At 43.6% G+C, this 16,666-nt stretch overlaps 1 protein-coding gene across 6 annotated transcripts in view; it reads left to right on the top strand.

Annotated features, from left to right (window-relative positions):
* The window catches only part of NBEA (neurobeachin), a 2,584,133-nt gene that overhangs the window by 766,176 nt on the left and 1,801,291 nt on the right, over window positions 1–16,666 (top strand). For all 6 annotated transcript variants that reach the window (XM_069640609.1, XM_069640605.1, XM_069640608.1 and 3 more), the window contains one exon: window positions 2,256–2,436. In XM_069640609.1, the coding sequence (XP_069496710.1) occupies window positions 2,256–2,436 (181 nt within the window). The remainder of the gene's footprint in view (window positions 1–2,255; window positions 2,437–16,666) is intronic.

The raw sequence follows: 16,666 nt of genomic DNA, 5'->3' as shown, positions 1-16,666 counted from the left end.
ATTTGCAAAGTTTATTCACGCAGACTCGATTTTGGCGTGCACACATCGATTCTTTGTTGCATAAAAGGAAGCGTTCCAGGCATTTGGCTGGCCAGTAGCATAACCGTTAGTTGAGTTGTTACCGGTACTATGTCACTTTCTTTTCTGCAAGAGAAATTTACTTTTGAAACTTGCAAGAACCAGCCTGCAAAAGTGGCATTCCTCTGACAAGTGAAGCTAGGCTACAGGCCGCATGTTTGCTGTCTAGACTGATTATGTATTCAGACCTGAAGGTATTTCTGGATAGATAGCTGCCCGTACATGAGGCTTCTCCAATGGTGTGTAACACTTGGTGCTGTATTAAAAAGGATGGGCGCATCCTCAATAACCTCACGAAGGACACTGCATTATCTACTTGTGCAGTCAGCAGACGCCTTGATATTTGGCTTGGTCCAAATATTGCATAGGAGTTCAGTGTCGCTTGTGGGGTGGCAGCCGTGTGCTCTTATCCTTGTGTGGGAGGAGGACATGAGATTGCAGCCACGCGTGGTAGCAACTGAAGTATCTTTCAAAGTAGAGCTGCTGTTCTGCTGCGTGTACCATTACTCTGGTTGATTTTATTAGGACTTTGTGAAGCAGTAAAACAACATGTTTTGGCAGAAAATAAATGCTTACAGAGAAGAGTGTCTGGCAGAGGTTATGGCATGAGATCATGCAGAGTGGTGAAGCAAAGCCACAGCCCCATATATTCTGAATTTTCAAGAGTCATCATATACACATCAGGCACTGACACTTTAATTGAAATTCTTGCATTGATTCAGCAGAAGTCATCTCAAGTCTTACTTTTGTTTTAGATAATTGTGCAATTGAAGCCATGCCTTAAAGTGAATTAAGTGCTCTTCAGTATTTAATGGGCAGATATTTTGAAACCTTCAAAAAAAATAAAAGACCTTCATGGCTGCTGAAAAAAGCAAATAGTTTCTGTTTCACATTTCCAGCAAAACTACTTATCAAGATATTTAATGGATGTTCATCTGTCCAGTAGTCTCTCTAACATGTCAACATTGGAATAGGTTTATGTGAAATTGACCTGGAATTTGTGCAGGCATTTCCCAAAGCAGCCATGTGGGCAAGCATGTGACAGCATACAAATTAATCGTTTCAGTGCATGTGAAGTTCCTGGTTTTAAAAAAAAAGACTGTCTTCAAAAATGTTGAGCTCGCCCACAATACCAATCCATATCGTGCAGTTGTGAATATCGTTATGCGATCGATGGACAGCTGCACTAATTGATAGGATGTGACTTCAAAAACATTCTCAAATAATATCTCTGATGAGTGAACACCCCCTCGCCCCCGAAGGCATCTTCAAAAATATTCTAAAAATGATGTGTTTGGAAAAACGACTAGTTGCATAAGTGTGATTCCGTTGGAAGAATATAAAAGTATTTTTATCCTGCTTGACCATGGCTGTTGAAATCATTTGATCCCCGTCCCTGCCCTTATGTCGTGTATATATGTCCCAAAGAAGTGGAGTTATATTGCCCTTAGGATGTATGTACTCAGGGGCGTTGCTAGGGGGGGGGCTAAGAGGGCTATAGCCCCTGATCTTTTGGTTGTAGCCCCGGATAGAATCTCAGGAGCTACAGCCAAAAGACTAGCTAGCCCCCAGTCCCAACAGTTCTGACATCAGCTTAGCCCCGGGTCTTTTCCAGACCTAGCAACTCCCCTGTATGTACTTGTCCTATTTGCCAATGGGCATTGGCACCTGTCTGTCTCCACCAACCTCCATGGCACAGGGAACTCCCCACGACACCTGGCAGCACAAGGGTAAATGTGCATAGAAACATGTGGCCAGCAGACATGCACAGTGTTCCTATGCTGACAATGTTGGCAATGTCGCTTTCAAGCATCTATTCATGTGGGAAATTGTTCAAGCCGCAATGACATGCCCTTTTTTTGCTTCAAAGTTGTCTCTGGTGCTCTGAGAGTCTAGAGCAGTCACTGCCACTCATTGAATCACCAACATTTGCGAGTCTTGGCACCGTGTTTTCTTTCTCATGTTCCAGTGGCTGGTTGTCCACGATATGACTATCACATGCTCATCCCAGTGCACCGCCATTGTGGATCTTATTGTGTGTTTTGAGTGACATACATGTTGTTGTCGGTCACAGCATGCTGACTGTCGCACTTAACATTCTCCGTCTTCTCGTGTGACTTCTTCCACTTCTGCTAGATCTGCTTTAACACAACCCTCTTTCTTTTTTCCTCTTAAAGACTGAATTGGAGAACATTGAGGTGACGCAAGGAATGTCCGCCGAGACGGCCGTCACCTTCCTGAGCCGCCTGATGGCCATGGTCGACGTCCTGGTCTTCGCCAGCTCGCTGAACTTTAGCGAGATTGAAGCTGAGAAGAACATGTCCTCAGGAGGCCTGATGCGCCAATGCCTGCGGCTGGGTAGGTTTCATAATGCAGAGCAGCCATGGCGGGCCCACGGAGCAATCCCAGCGCAGTGAATTATAAGGCAGGCAGATTCTGACCGAGATTTCCAGTCCCGCCGTGCGTACCTATTCGCATGATACTGGGCTACTGCAAAGGGTATACAAAAGGAGTGGGTCAGATCAGCTTGTTTCTCAAACTGTGTAAACCTAAAAGTTGCATATTTTCTTTGTATGAAGGAAATATCACTTGCAACGTTGACATTCTTTAAAACATTGTTTCGTATTTAACCTAACTTATTGCAGTTTTTTTGGTGTTTACAACAGAATGTGTATATAAGTCAAACAGGTGCAAGAGTTTACACTGCTGTAGGCGAAGTGCCGCTATTGTGTCCACTCTTACGTGTAGTAATTTTTTTAAATAATTATATCATTATAATTGGTTATTTATAACAGTGAATACCCAGAGGTTTCTAAGTGCGGACTCGGGGATCGAACCTGTGTTGCTCCACATCGTCTTGCTTCCAAGGCGAGCGCGTTGCACCTGAGCTATCCTCCCGAGATCGGGTCACAGTTGATGTTTCGGGGACCAAAATGTCACCCTCTGCTGCTGGCACCTTAGGCAGATGCTTATTATTGCCTTGTTATTACACCCGCCAGGGCCAAAAGACATCACAAGCTTGGCGGTATCCCAGTGGTAATTGTGCCAGGATACTGCCAACGCAAATAGCATTACCTCTACATGGTCCGGTGCTATTAGCGGTAACCCCTGTTACCCATTGGGTCCAGATATTTTGGTGCTATTACCGCCTCGCTAATAGTGCCGAAAGCGGGTGGAAAGTGTAGATTTTCACCCACAGAAAAAAAGCTGGAGGTAGAACTGCACCTTTCTGCCCAACCCGTGATTGGGAAAACCCTTAAATGCGGCGGTAATAGCATTACCACTGCATTTAAGGGCTACCGCCCAACTCGTGATGAGGCCCAAAACATTAAGTTTTACCATAAAGCATGAATAATTTGACAGATTTGTAAGATTATTTCTTTTTTCAACTCAGCACCTACTCCCACAGTACGCAGAGAATTGGGACTGTTATCGCTGCAAGCCGTGATTGATTGGAATAGTTTAGCTCTGTTTAGGAAAGTCGTTCTACCGAAACGGCCAAAAATTCTTTGTATCATAAATGAAGAGCTAAAAGGGGGTACTAGTGAACTCCTGAATGGTTGGGTGGAGAAAAACAGAGCAAAAATAGTGGAAATTGGCTGCTCAGAAGAACTATCCTCAAACCCAGATGGAGTAAAAAAGAAATTGGGCGAGCTTGACTGGATAAGAACACAAGAAGCTGCAGAGTCCTACCAACTAACGACAAACGTCCCGTGGGTCTGTAAAAAATTGAATCAACCTGCAACTTATATAGGAAAGTTTCCAAGAAGATCATATTGGGGGAATCGTTCCTAACCACCAGATTAAACCTACTTCCTACCAATGAGCTCTTGGAAAAAAGAGGCAAAATAGGACAGAACTATTGACGATTTTGTGAGGATTCAAACAAAGTCGAAAATCTGAAACATGAGAGTGCCAGGGTCTGATGGAGACCAGAGAACTGTTTCTGGAACAGCACTGGTCGAAGCGTCAATCGCTTACCAGAGAGGAGTGGTAGTCAGCTCTGTTAAATGGAGAAAAGCCGTCAATGGTGATTGCTGTGGTTGCGTTTCGAAATAAGATTCTCCCACGCGAAAGAACATGACCTTACGAAAAAGTGGGGGATAAGCAGAGACAGACCAAATGGAACTCAAGAGCTCGAAAAAGAAGTCCAATTGGAATTCGTAGACTGGGTGATCAGACACTAATCTACATACGAGGACATGAAACGTAGGTTTGCAAACAGAGGATACATTCTATTGTTTCAAATGAATCCTTTTTGTAAGAATTGTACATTTCAATTAAAACAAATAAAAAAAGAAATGAGAGGTACACACTATTATTTGGCAAGCCTCCTAGTGCTAATTTAATTCTGTTTGCATTGCTTCAGTATTTTGCGACAGAAGGCAGAATGTCCTCGGATTTCAAGAACATGTGCAGGAACTCGAGCAGTTGAAGCTATGTTTCTGAACGTCCTCAGGTTTCTGGAGAATGATTGGTTAGCGTGGGTGGTTCAGGCAATGCTGCTGTTAGGCTTAATGCCCCATCTCGGAGTACAGCATCCTGAGGCATGTAGTCCCAACTATACATAGCGCAACAGCCTTTTATGCGACGAGCTGAGCTCAAGTATTAGCCCTGCAGAAGGTGCTGGGCCGCGCAAGAAAGGATAGTATGAAAATAAAACTCGAGGTACAGGGCGTAAGGTCCCTACAATGGAAAATAGAATAATCGTTGTTAAAGACAATAGGTTGTGGCTGTCGTATGTCAAGTGCAGCCTCTAATGCCCCAGAACACGTCATGCCATTACTGAAGGACGACTATAAAGTGCTCCAGCGAATGGCAGTGCTTGGATGATGGGAGGTAACCAAAGATCCAAACCCGCATTCCAAGCATTCATATGGCTGGCAAGCACATACTCCTTTCTCTCGCTGCCCATCCTCACCAGTCACCATCCATCCATTGGACACTGCCACCTTCACACTCCTCACATGCTGTCTTGTTCACCCAAGCAACGGTGGATATTTTAAAAAGGGGCTCCTGTCTGTGCCCTTTTCTTTTTCCCGTAGCTGCCATCCTGGTTTGAGGGAGTTTTTCTTTGTTGAATAGAAGTTATTGTTCTAAAAGAAGCTCCCATTCGAGCAACTTGTCTGTTCTCATTAGCCCCTCAGATAGTTTGCCGGTTGCTAATGGTGTAAACACCTTGGAAGTGAACTGTACCAGACTGTAATAGCCAACAGCACTCACTCAGCTCAGTTCTTCTGCACTCAGTCGTTAAGGACAAATTATGGTACAAATACCAGCTATGCACTTAAATACATTGTAGAGGAAACCAAACACTGCTCTATGTGGTGGTATCACATTGGAGCCACCAGTTGAGGAAGGCCTCGATACTCTAGGGACGAGGGGAAGTGGCTTGTTAGGTGATGTGAACTATGTGGCTTGTATACAGAGACTCGTCCAGAGTACCTCGCTGCGCCCCATAATCTCAATGGAAGTTAGGGGTGCCAAGAGCTCACAGGGATGAATCCCCAATGCTAACATGTAAACCCTGTGTTGGAATTAGGGCTTGGGGGCATCTCAACAGTAGGTTTGTAGACAGGCTATAGCCAGGGAAGACCTCAAGGCTTGGAACAACTGTGGGATACATAGCCATTCTGATTCAGAGGAGAAATGGACTATATTTCCTACAGTACCTTATTTTCTCAAACCAAAAACCTTAAATGTATATTTAAATTTGCAAGGTAACCAGCGATATTAAACCATCGGGTGAGGTCCCACTCTTCGGCAGGGATATGTCAGACCGGCGCCCTCATAACGTTCCCTCATACCCCAACAGCCTACACATACTAGTATCAGTATTCTCCATTGTCTACAAAGCCACCCATGCAATTGGCCCACTACCCCTTCATCGAAGAGCCAGCTTTTCCTCTATAAAGCACTTCCCCTTTCCAGTGGATTGTGAACACCAACTCAAAATTGCACATGGAAAAGGAAATGAGCAACCACATCGTCCACAAACACCATACTAAGGATTGGTAAAGCAGAGGGTGCTATGATTGGAGGTGAGAGTGGAAGAGTGCAGAAAAAAAGGATCAATGATTGTTTGGAGATAGATGAATGTGTCATCCATAGCTTCTACCTCATACCCACACCAATACAGTAAAGGTGAGCGACGGTTCTCATTGAGACAGCCATTCCGCCCTTATTCCCCACAGGTACAGCAAGGCTTGGACAATGTGAGCTGGAGATGGCAAAAGCATTCAAAATAACATTGTAATAGTAAAGAACATGCATTAGACATGAAGCAAACATGCACGCCACACGAGGAACACGAGGTACTATATGCATTTAGACATGAAGAATACAAACATGGCATCCACAGACAAGAAGAATACTAACCTGAACGACACATGAATATATCTCGCTAACACAGGAGCAAGATAGTAGTGGGGCAGCCATCTTATTAAAAATGGAAGCCATAGCATGTCTCTGAATGAGCACAGGCGTCAAAGCCTCAAGAAAACACAAAAGGCTGAATCCCCAGAAATACATATCCCTGCAGAGCTCAGACAGTGGTTGGCAACTAGTGCCAAGGTTAGAGTGATGTAAGGGAGGATTGGAACAGCATAACAAAGGCACTACATAACAATTCCCAAGACACGAGCAGTATACTCCTAGATTAATAAAAGTTTCAGAAGGGCACAAACAACTTTTGATGTTCAGGTGCATGAAGCAAAACCCAAGAGTGCCCCCAGTGGCAACGGACAACACAACACACACATTAATATTAGCTAAAACCTCAATAAATAGGTTATTCATTTTCATACACAGTCTCATAGCACGTGACCAATATATAGGGAACACTGGCCATTCATTAGAAGCAAACACAGATAGGACACCTGCTGTACTCCCTAAATGCACACATAGACACGAGGCACCACACAAGGTCAAGTACAAAAGGATTGCCCGGTATCATGGCCTAGGAATGGGGGATGGTAAATATTGTGATTGGAAGATGGACAGTCCATGTGCCTCTCGCCACCTACTCAGTGTCTGGCTCATATCTTGATGACCTGTTAAGTGTCCAAGGTTGGCTAGCAGAGAGCCAAACAGACACTTGTCATAGAAGTAATTCATTTCACCCTTTATCAATATAGGGGTGGTTCCAGGTGGAGCCATCAGATACTTGTAACCCATTAAGCTGGTTAACCCCTATGAAATCTTTATGTAGCCAAACCCACTAACCTATTGCCATAGGTTTTGTAAACTGATATTATGTTATGATGTCATTGATGAATTTGTAGTAGTTAAGCTGTTGTTTCTGATTAACATGTTGAGAGCAGAGAGACCTGAATGCCTGTATGCTGTCCTGGCTTTGTTTCTATGCGAATAACATTGGGTTTTGCCATACAGTTTGTCTACTCCGTCATTGAGTCTGGTCTGGGATTTATTTAGACCACCCTAACAGGTTGCTGAAGGAGAGAACCAATGAGATAAGAAGGAAAGGAGAAGACTCATCAGGGAAAGGTTGCTGAAGGAGGAGAGAATGAACAGGAGGTTGTATGAAGAATGGGTATACAAGATGAAGGAAGGGGAAGGAAAAAGCACCAAGGAGGAGGTGGAGAGAAGGGCTCGTCAGTTGAAAGGAAGAGCTGAGGCCATAATGAGGAAGAGGGATAGAACCTAGAGCTCAGGAGGTGGTGGATAGGAATACCTTGAGCTGGCCAAAGAGTAGGGGGAAGGACAACCAGCGTACAAAGTGTATTGCAGATGGTCCTCCATTTTTCAGTGTCATAGGGGGAGATGGCATGTGAGATTCGGTGGACCCAAATACAGGTCCCGGGCCTAGCCAGGGATAATGAGACGAGGGTTAGTTTTGCTAGGATACCCCGACCGACAACAACATTAAGGCCCCTCATTAAGACCCCATGTACTCTCTGTGCTATATACCATGCAAGGGGTAAGATACCCAGACACAGTGGGAAAGCAGGAGACACCATGAACGTTGTTGTTACAAGTCCTGTTGTGGGGAAGGGGTTTCCCAATCCAGGGGTAAGAGCCCCTTTATCTCCAGTGTCATGCCTCAGAATCAAGGGGCTGCACCATGCCTTAAACTCGGGATGGCCCAATATTCATCAAGCCCAAAAGGGCCAACAATGTGATCAAAGAAGTGTGGTAAAAGACTAACTTCCATGAACTGCAAGTGACCTTTGGAATCACTTTCTGAACTTAAAACCCTATCCATGGACTCGGGTCAAACCCATACACTATTGAATAGTGATTTACCCTGGATGTGTTATAAATTCCTCCCGATAGATCATTTAGGCTTTAATCCACGCCCATACTGTACATAAATAAAGGCATTGAGTCTTAGCTTGCATATTGGAGTTTCTGTGCAACCCCCTGGTGTTGCGACATCCATAGACATCTGGGACGACTTCCATGAAAAGACAACAAATTGCAATTAAGGCCTGCACAGAATGTTCTTCTTTCAGTAACAAATCAGTAAGAACAATGTGTGTTCAAGCACATTTACATCTATCACTAATCATGCCAGTACGTTTAGATCTACATAACTACATAACCTATGAGTAAAGCCCTAAAATGGGTCAAAATAGATTAACTGATTTCCAGTAAAAGTTTAGATGTAAAACAAAGCCCTCTGGATAAAACATTTTGCTAATCTTTAAGTAGTAATTAAAGTAAAAGGCCTTAAAATAAAGGGTTCCTGTAAGTTATTCATGTTTTGGTGGCGATTTTTGTTTTTTTATGTTCTAAGCGTTTTCAGACTTTTTTTCAGTGTAACCATGATCAAGAGCCATGCCAGGCTATGTGTGGGGGTGGGTCACCTGTGGTGGTTAGTGGGGCCTGCTAGAAAATATTGCCATCAGACTTGCGGAGCAATATTGGAGCACTGTTTTTTCCAGAGATAGGTCACACACCATGTGCAAACAGGGTGCAACTCTTGGTATCAGCTTGAAATGTGTATGTTGGTGGGTGCATTCAGTAGAGAAAAAAACTTAATTTAGATGATAGGCCACAAAGACTGGAACAGGATTTAAGAACCTTAAATTGGATTATCTCTCTCTCGCCTCTGGATAGTGGTGTATCAAGGCAAAACGTATGTGCAGACATTGATGTCTCAGACAGGGTCAAAGAAGCTTTCGACACAGTTCAGTAGCTTCCCTTCGTTGAAAACTAGCCGAAGATACCATTTCCCTGCGCACGTCAAAGACTGCAGTCCCAATGATGTGATGAAGTCCTCCCAACTCCAATGTATCCATCTTGCAGTTCATTCTGTGCCTTGGGCACAGTTTCTAGAGGCAGAATCTCTGATCTCTTCTGCTGGTTTCTCTCATGCCTCTTGAGGTTGGTATGCTGTAGCTTATTTTGTCATGTACAATGACTGGGGCACCACTGCTTCGAAATATAGTTCTTTGGGACTTTGAAAAATGTGATTTCTACCAGCACGAGAGACCCCAACATCGTTTGACTGAGACTGAAAAATCACTTGGTGATTTGTCATGGAACGGGCAGTTCCTCGCCCTCAAACCCCTCTTTTATACTTTTACTAAAATCTTCCTCAAACAACAAGGAGAGTCTGTTAGCCAAAGCATCTGGGAATTTAGTGGCCAATATATTGGAGTTAAAAGGGAAATTCTGAACATGATGTTCTTGCTATTGCCCAAAGTGACAAATAATCTCCATCAAATGGACCGCCCGTCCAGTTTTGCCAGACTTTGAGCTGAGGGGAATCATGTGGTACTTGACTTTCCAGAAACGTATTCTGCTACAATGTATGAATATTAGTCTTTCTGATTAACATTCAAAAATGGAGGGTTTTGGCAACGGTTGCAAGTTGTTTGATGAGGGAGACTGGCTTATGATTCTGCTTGCTCGTTCTTACTGAACACTCCTATAACCACTGCCCTTGTGAAAATGAAGAGGGCCCTTCTCGTATGAATTTAAAATGGCGGAAGAGAACTTTGTTGGAACACAATCCTGAAAATTCAGTTGATCAAAATGTTGCCTTTAATTGAAATATAGGTGGGACGACTATAACATCTGTCTCTTTATTATATCATGTTAAATAAATGTAAAGAATGAGTTGTATTGTTGTAAGGAAGCCACTTTGGTACTGTACATGTGAGAGAAGAAGAAAGGCATAATGTGCTGTACCTGGTCTCATACAGCACTAGTGATCCAACAAATACCCACAGGCCTACACCAAGACTCTTTGTGGTACTCTTGTCTCTCCTTTTGGTACCATAGCCAAGCTAAAGGTTTATTGATTGCAAATGGTGATGAGCTGTAATTATAAAGTCTTTGTGGGGGGTTGGAGGGACACATGTTAAAATAGCACTTACCTTTTTAATGGGAACCACATGGTGGGAGTGGGGGGGTCAGCTTGGATTGCCAGTTGGCCTAATTTTGTTATGTGGCAGTTGCGTGCACTGGACATGGTTACCATTGGACAATGCCTTTCTTATAGTTCTGTTCACTAAAGAACGCACTGTTCATGGGCGAGGTCCACAGCATTCATGGCCTCACACTGGCTGTGCAGGAATCTTAGTGCATCAGATTGAGAATTAAGGAAAAGCCCCAGCTGGGGGTTCAGCCAGAAGCCAAAGTAGGTTATGAAGCCTGTGGATCAACACAATGGATTTTCCTAGTTAATATTTAACAGCTTTGTCTAGAAAAACATTCTTTCAAATGGGAGCAGGTCTCAGACAGAATGTGAAGATAGATTCACAAGTTGCTATCAACTGGGTGACTGCTATGTGTCAGCCCAGGGATCAACAGATGGCTTGAAAAGCATTGTGAAGTCCCTACTCTCTTCTTGTTAGCAAAGGGATTCGTTTTCACTGATCCCTCAGTGATGGGGTTAGATCCTGTAGAACAAAAGAGGTCTATCCAGTATGGCACTTTTTCTACCTTTAGGACCGTGAGCCTCGGTCATTCCTTTTCTCCATTGTTTCAATGCCACCTCCATAGCTCGGTCAAAGTCGTCTGTGGGTTTCTATATTGTCCGGAATACTTTTTTCGTTGCTTTGTCTTTTTTAGCTGTGTCTCTTTCATGTCTGGTACAGAGGTCATCATGACATTGGTTCTCCTGAGCACTTTCAGGTTCCACTACTTGGTACACTCTGGTCATCCTGTAATGACATCAATTTTTACAATATATTTAATTTCCTAGTGATTAGCTTTGAGGAGAAATATCCCTGATCTAATAACCCCAACACAACAATTCTGCCCAACAATCTGGGACAAGAAACAGGCCATTCGTATATCTCAATATTCTATTTTATTTAAAAAAATCAAGAAACAATATGGTCCCATAAATGTTCATGCAGTGGAAATCAGCCACAATATTCCATGTGAATTCAGGCATCTTGTCGATAGAAACTCAACCTTTCCAATGTCACTCAAATGTTTACATTCCAACTGGCACAAACGTCAATACATAGAGAAATCCACATGTATTTATCCTCTAGGCCGTAGAATATAATACTCTACAATGTAGACATAAAATTTGACATTGGTTGCTTGATTAAAACAAGATAAAACCTTCTTTATAGAAAGTTTGAAACATGGAAAGTCACTTCGTTTTCTCTGAAACCAGTGGGTGTAAGGAGCGACTGTGAAGTTATGTGATGATCCTTCAGATGGTGTCACTCCTCCCTAGGAGGGAGCCCCTTTACATGAGGCTAGGGTGGGGAGGCCTCTAACCAATAGTCCCCCTATGGGTGGTAACAAGTGGGAGGACATCATTGAGAGGAACTCCCATCCTGGCTACAAGGATGTGTCTGAGACAAGGCCCCGTAATACCCCAATCCCACAGGCTAACATCACCCAAGCCTTCCATGCATGTGGTTGAATCAGTGACTGTGCTACTGTAGCGGCTCAGACATTTTCCCAATAACAAATACAGGGATGAAGAAGAACTCAAGAACGCTATCGCAAAGCACATGGACTATTCAAACAGCTTTTGTCAATTGGGCTGATGCTGTACTGGGGAAGACCTGGCTATTTAAACCAAACAATTAGAAAGGACAAGGAAAATGACATCCAGAAGGAGCGGTCGGCAAGCTGACAAGGAGCCCGCAATGTTGAAACTGGGCTCTGTGAAGCAGAGGAAAGGTTGTGGAGTAGAGAAGATGAGAAGTGTCACAGGACATCTGGAAAGCACCTTGCCAGCTGGCACAGTTAAAGTGGAGAAAAGTGATTGTGGTGGCGTGACCTGTGGTGGGTGGACTGTGTGGTCCAAGATCTGCGCCAAGACTGCCAACACAAGCCTTTCGTGGAGCCGCAGAGGCAACAATGTGGAAAGCATTCAGAACAGTGATGGCTGCACGACCTGTAGTGGGTGGACGGTCGAGTCCGAAACAAGCTCCAGAGCCTTCAGCACTACTAGGCAGTGAGGTCTAGCTGGCCCAACAGGAGAAGGAGAAGAAGTAGAAGAAATATCAAATATCAAAGCATGGTCCCAGGCAGAACCGGCGAAACGCTCTGCAGGAAGCAGGTAACGGGAACAGTTGAAAGTCAAGAAGGGAGCCAATGAAACCGTGAGAAAGTGCAAGCATAAGTTGAAAGCGTAGGAAACAATTCTCATTCTCTGGGACAACTACCAGGACAACTCCACAGACTGGTTGAGTTGAAGGATCTGCAAGGCCTCTATGAGCCTCAACCTCCTCCCAGTGGGGGCAAGTTAAAGAACACTGCGGAAATAGAAGTTTGGAACAACCCTTGAAGGGAACTCAGTGATTTAAGGAGAAAGCTGAGGAGTACAAAGTAACCTGAAGAAAAGTATGAGAAGCTTAAACTGTCAGATAGGAAAAGGGAGTCTTTCTCCTGCGCCTTTGACTTCTCTGGAAGCTGGAAGAAAGATTTATTTTGTTTTGAACTTTGAAAACTCTTAGAACTTGAGACCTATAGCTTAGTAGTTTTGTGTTTTAGGGATAGGATAGGAGTTTGACTAGTTAGGGATCATTAGGTGTTTTATTGTTTAATAAAACTACTTACCCGACACCATGCCTCAGTTTAGTCAGACTCCTCATTCCGTGCCGCCACAGTGTATGATACTAAGTGAAAGGAGAGTGTTTAAGTAGTAGTAGTGTGTAGGAGATGGTAGTAGTATGGAGGGTTGAGTAATAGTGAAGAGAAGAGATCTCTGACAGCAGAGAGTAGGTAGTAATGTCTAAGGGTGTAGGCTAAGACCTGGGGGACAGGAGGGTGGATGTAGGAGTGAGTAGATGCATGTGGAGTTAGAGGACAGGACAATGAGAGGAAAAGCAGACAGTGAGCATGAAAGAAGAATCTTGATTCCAGCATTTCATCTGCAAGGCACAATTTCCTATTCATATAGAACACTAACCAGTGGCTACAGTAGAGAAAGTTAGGAAGTCCTGAGGGTCTTTAGTGAGATATGGCCCATAGTCTTTAGGTTATATTTGCCAATCATTTAGCAATTAGAATACTGAGCTAGAAGCAATCACTATATACTAACTTGGGGTAAGGACATCAGGGCTAGGGAGGAAGGGTTTGAGAGAGTGGGACAGTCATAGGACCCACTGATATTTAAAAAAAAAAAAAAACTTGAACAAGCCATTCTGATTTTCATCATTTAATAAAGAGCATTACATTTAATCAGATGATATCCTACAATCTATCACCTGCTATAGACTTCTGCTTTACCTTTGCCCCTTGATGTGGCTTCTCTCCACCAGCTTTGGCATACCCTCCTACCCGGGTCTTTAAAAGCTTTATGGCCTTTTCCTTCCCCCTAGTAATTGTTGCCCTGATTCCTCCTTTCCACAGCCTTTCTTTCTCTCCTGGATGTTTGTCTGCTTTCTTCTGTCTAGCTTTACATAGCATGACTTGTTCATTTACATTGCTTCTTTTTCCTCATCCTATCTATGCTGGTGGTTGTCTGCCTCTATTTATTTTCCCTGTAGATGTTTCAGTGTCTCCTTCTTTCCTTGTTCTCTTTTAGATCTTTCACTTTCTCCCCTCCTTCTAATCTCCTTTGATGTTTCACCTTCACTCCATCTCCTCCTTTTCTCTCTAAATGATTCATCTTCTTCTATAATTGCTCTCCTTTGAGGTTTCTCCTCTCCTGCTTCTCCTCCTTCCTTATCTAGATGTTGCAAGTCCTCCTCTCTTTCTAGATGTTCCATCCTTCTCCTTGGGATTCTCTCCTCCTCACTCTGCTCCACCCTCTCCCTATTTCACTATATTTCTACTCTTCATCCTTTTCTCCTTCTCTCTAGATGTTGCCCCTTTTACTCCTCTCCTTCCTCTCTCGCTGTATACTCTTCCCCTTCTTTAAATCTCCCTCATGCTGTGTCCTGACCTCTCGCTCTTACAGCTAGCTCACTGCTCTTCAATGGTCCCCTAACTCCCACATTCCATCTTGGTTGTCGTTTCTTTTATACTCTAGCTGGGAATGCAATTGGGCTTATAAAGGGAAGATGTACAGCATCTAATCAGGATGTGTGATTAGCGAAGACCAGAACAAAATACTTCTTCCCCATGTGCATGTGTTTGTTCTGTGGTCAGCTCGATGCGCCAACGAGATCTAAGGACTGTCTGCCATTTGTAGTTTGTCAGCCCTTTATTCATAGCCACCCGACTCAGGGTGGCGCTGCTAAAGGATGCCATTGGGACACTCCTGTACCCGCTCTTTCACCCCAGGGAAATGTCAATGAGCACCCCTACCATGGTGCAGGGCTAATTTGCGGAACAACTCACAAGCGAATTGTGTGTCTGTCATTCGCAGTCCTCCATAATACGCGGATGCTGAAATGCATCTCCCTGAACCCTGTGGTCAGCCTTTGCCACTCTCCATAGGTTTCTCATCCATATCTGAATAGCACAGCAAATGGTGGGGATGCTACTGGGTACCCCACACGAGGCTTGGGATGGAGACCCAGGAGGATCCCCCATATACGGCCTTCGGGACCGGCATCTTGGGGAGATTGGCATTCCCCTGGTCCAGAGGTTTTTTAAATACAATTTTTACAGTTCTGGAACTGTTCTTTCTGCTGTAAATGCATGACTCCTATTTTCAATTGATAGGCTCTAAGTAGCAAATCAACATGTGGGCTGCTACTGGGCTTGGAAGTTATAAAATAATGCATGCCACCTACACAAGTAGTGCTTTGTAGCTCAGCTTTGGTTGTGGAGGGGGCTGCGGTAGAGCTTGTTCGGCTTAGTCTCATCTTGGGAAGTATGTTGTACAAGCGGAGACGATCACATTCATCACATAATCATATATTTTTCTCCACTTCAGGTTTACGGGGAACGTAGAGGACCAAAATCTATAGCACGGGTATCCTTTTGGGATTAATGTTCACATAAAAGCACTCCTGGGGCCATTATAAGCAATTCCAGCAGCACGTCCAGAGCCTCCACAGAGGAAGGAGTGCAAGACATGACAAATAACGGTGGTACTTTAAACAGTCGGCATCTTATTTCTTCTCCTTGAATTTAGATTTTGGGAAACATTTAAGTTTAAGTGAATTATTACGAATAGCTGGGGTAGCCGGCATTGCTCGTGTCCTGATCGAGTGGTCTCTCATGTGTCCTGGAGAAAGTTGCTGTTGTCCTCTGGTCGGCAAGTCGTGCTGCTGTTTGTTGTTGTGTTTCAGAAGCTCTTATTGATTTTCACTTTGCATCAGATGGAGCTTTTCCACGTGATGTTCTTTTTTGTGCGCCATGTTTTAGAGTCACTCAATGGCTTCAGCACATTTGAGAAAATGTCCAAGAAAGATTGATTGTGTTCTCTTCTCGTAAATGAAGTTAAGTAAATTGTGACCTTGCCATTTCCCATATTTGGATTGGCGTGATAGAACATGCTTTAAAAAACACTTTCAAACTGTTTGCAGTAGTAATGTTAAAGGAATAACCAACATATCGACCATTTTGCTTCAGACAGTTTTCCAAATTGTGCCTCCTTCTAGTACCTACTGTAGTGAATCAAGGTGAGCATAAGTAAATGAGGGTGTCTACGGAGTAAATATTTTTAATTCAAACTGTTAATGATTTTAAAGGTACGGTACACTCCAGACCAAAACTCTTCATACTGGACAGGGATGCAGCGCACAATTAAAACAATTTTACTTTATCACACATTCAGTTTGAGAAGGCACCCAACCTGTCTCACACCCCCTTTACAAATACCCCGGGCCGCAATGGACCATGAACCAGGCCGGTGTGTAATAACAGAATATTTATTTATTTGAATTTTGAGTAAAAATCAAACACATTCAACATAGGGCAGCAGTCACCAGTGTGGTGATAATTACACTGTAAATTGATGGAATACACTTAGTTTGGCCTTTTTAACATGAGCCACAATGCACAATTGAATAAAGGCAAGATTACTTTTCGAGTGGTGTTTTCGGATAGCACAACCATTCATATTTCCCCTTGCAACACTCCCTCAAACCCCTGTTAACCATTATTTGTGTGGGTAGAAGGGAGTAGCAAGGAGTCAGGTATACTAGGCAACAAACAGAATGAAAATCCAACCTTCCCCCTCTGAATGGGAGGCAAAATCAGATTGAAACCCTTGGAATTGAGAAAAATAGCACTCGGAATTACTCAA

Source organism: Ambystoma mexicanum, chromosome 7q (genome assembly GCF_040938575.1).
Source record: "Ambystoma mexicanum isolate Mex_15411 chromosome 7q, UKY_AmexF1_1, whole genome shotgun sequence".
NCBI classification, from domain to species: domain Eukaryota; kingdom Metazoa; phylum Chordata; class Amphibia; order Caudata; family Ambystomatidae; genus Ambystoma; species Ambystoma mexicanum.
Note: the sequence above shows the minus strand (reverse complement) of the source record. Positions and strands in the feature narration are given on the sequence as shown.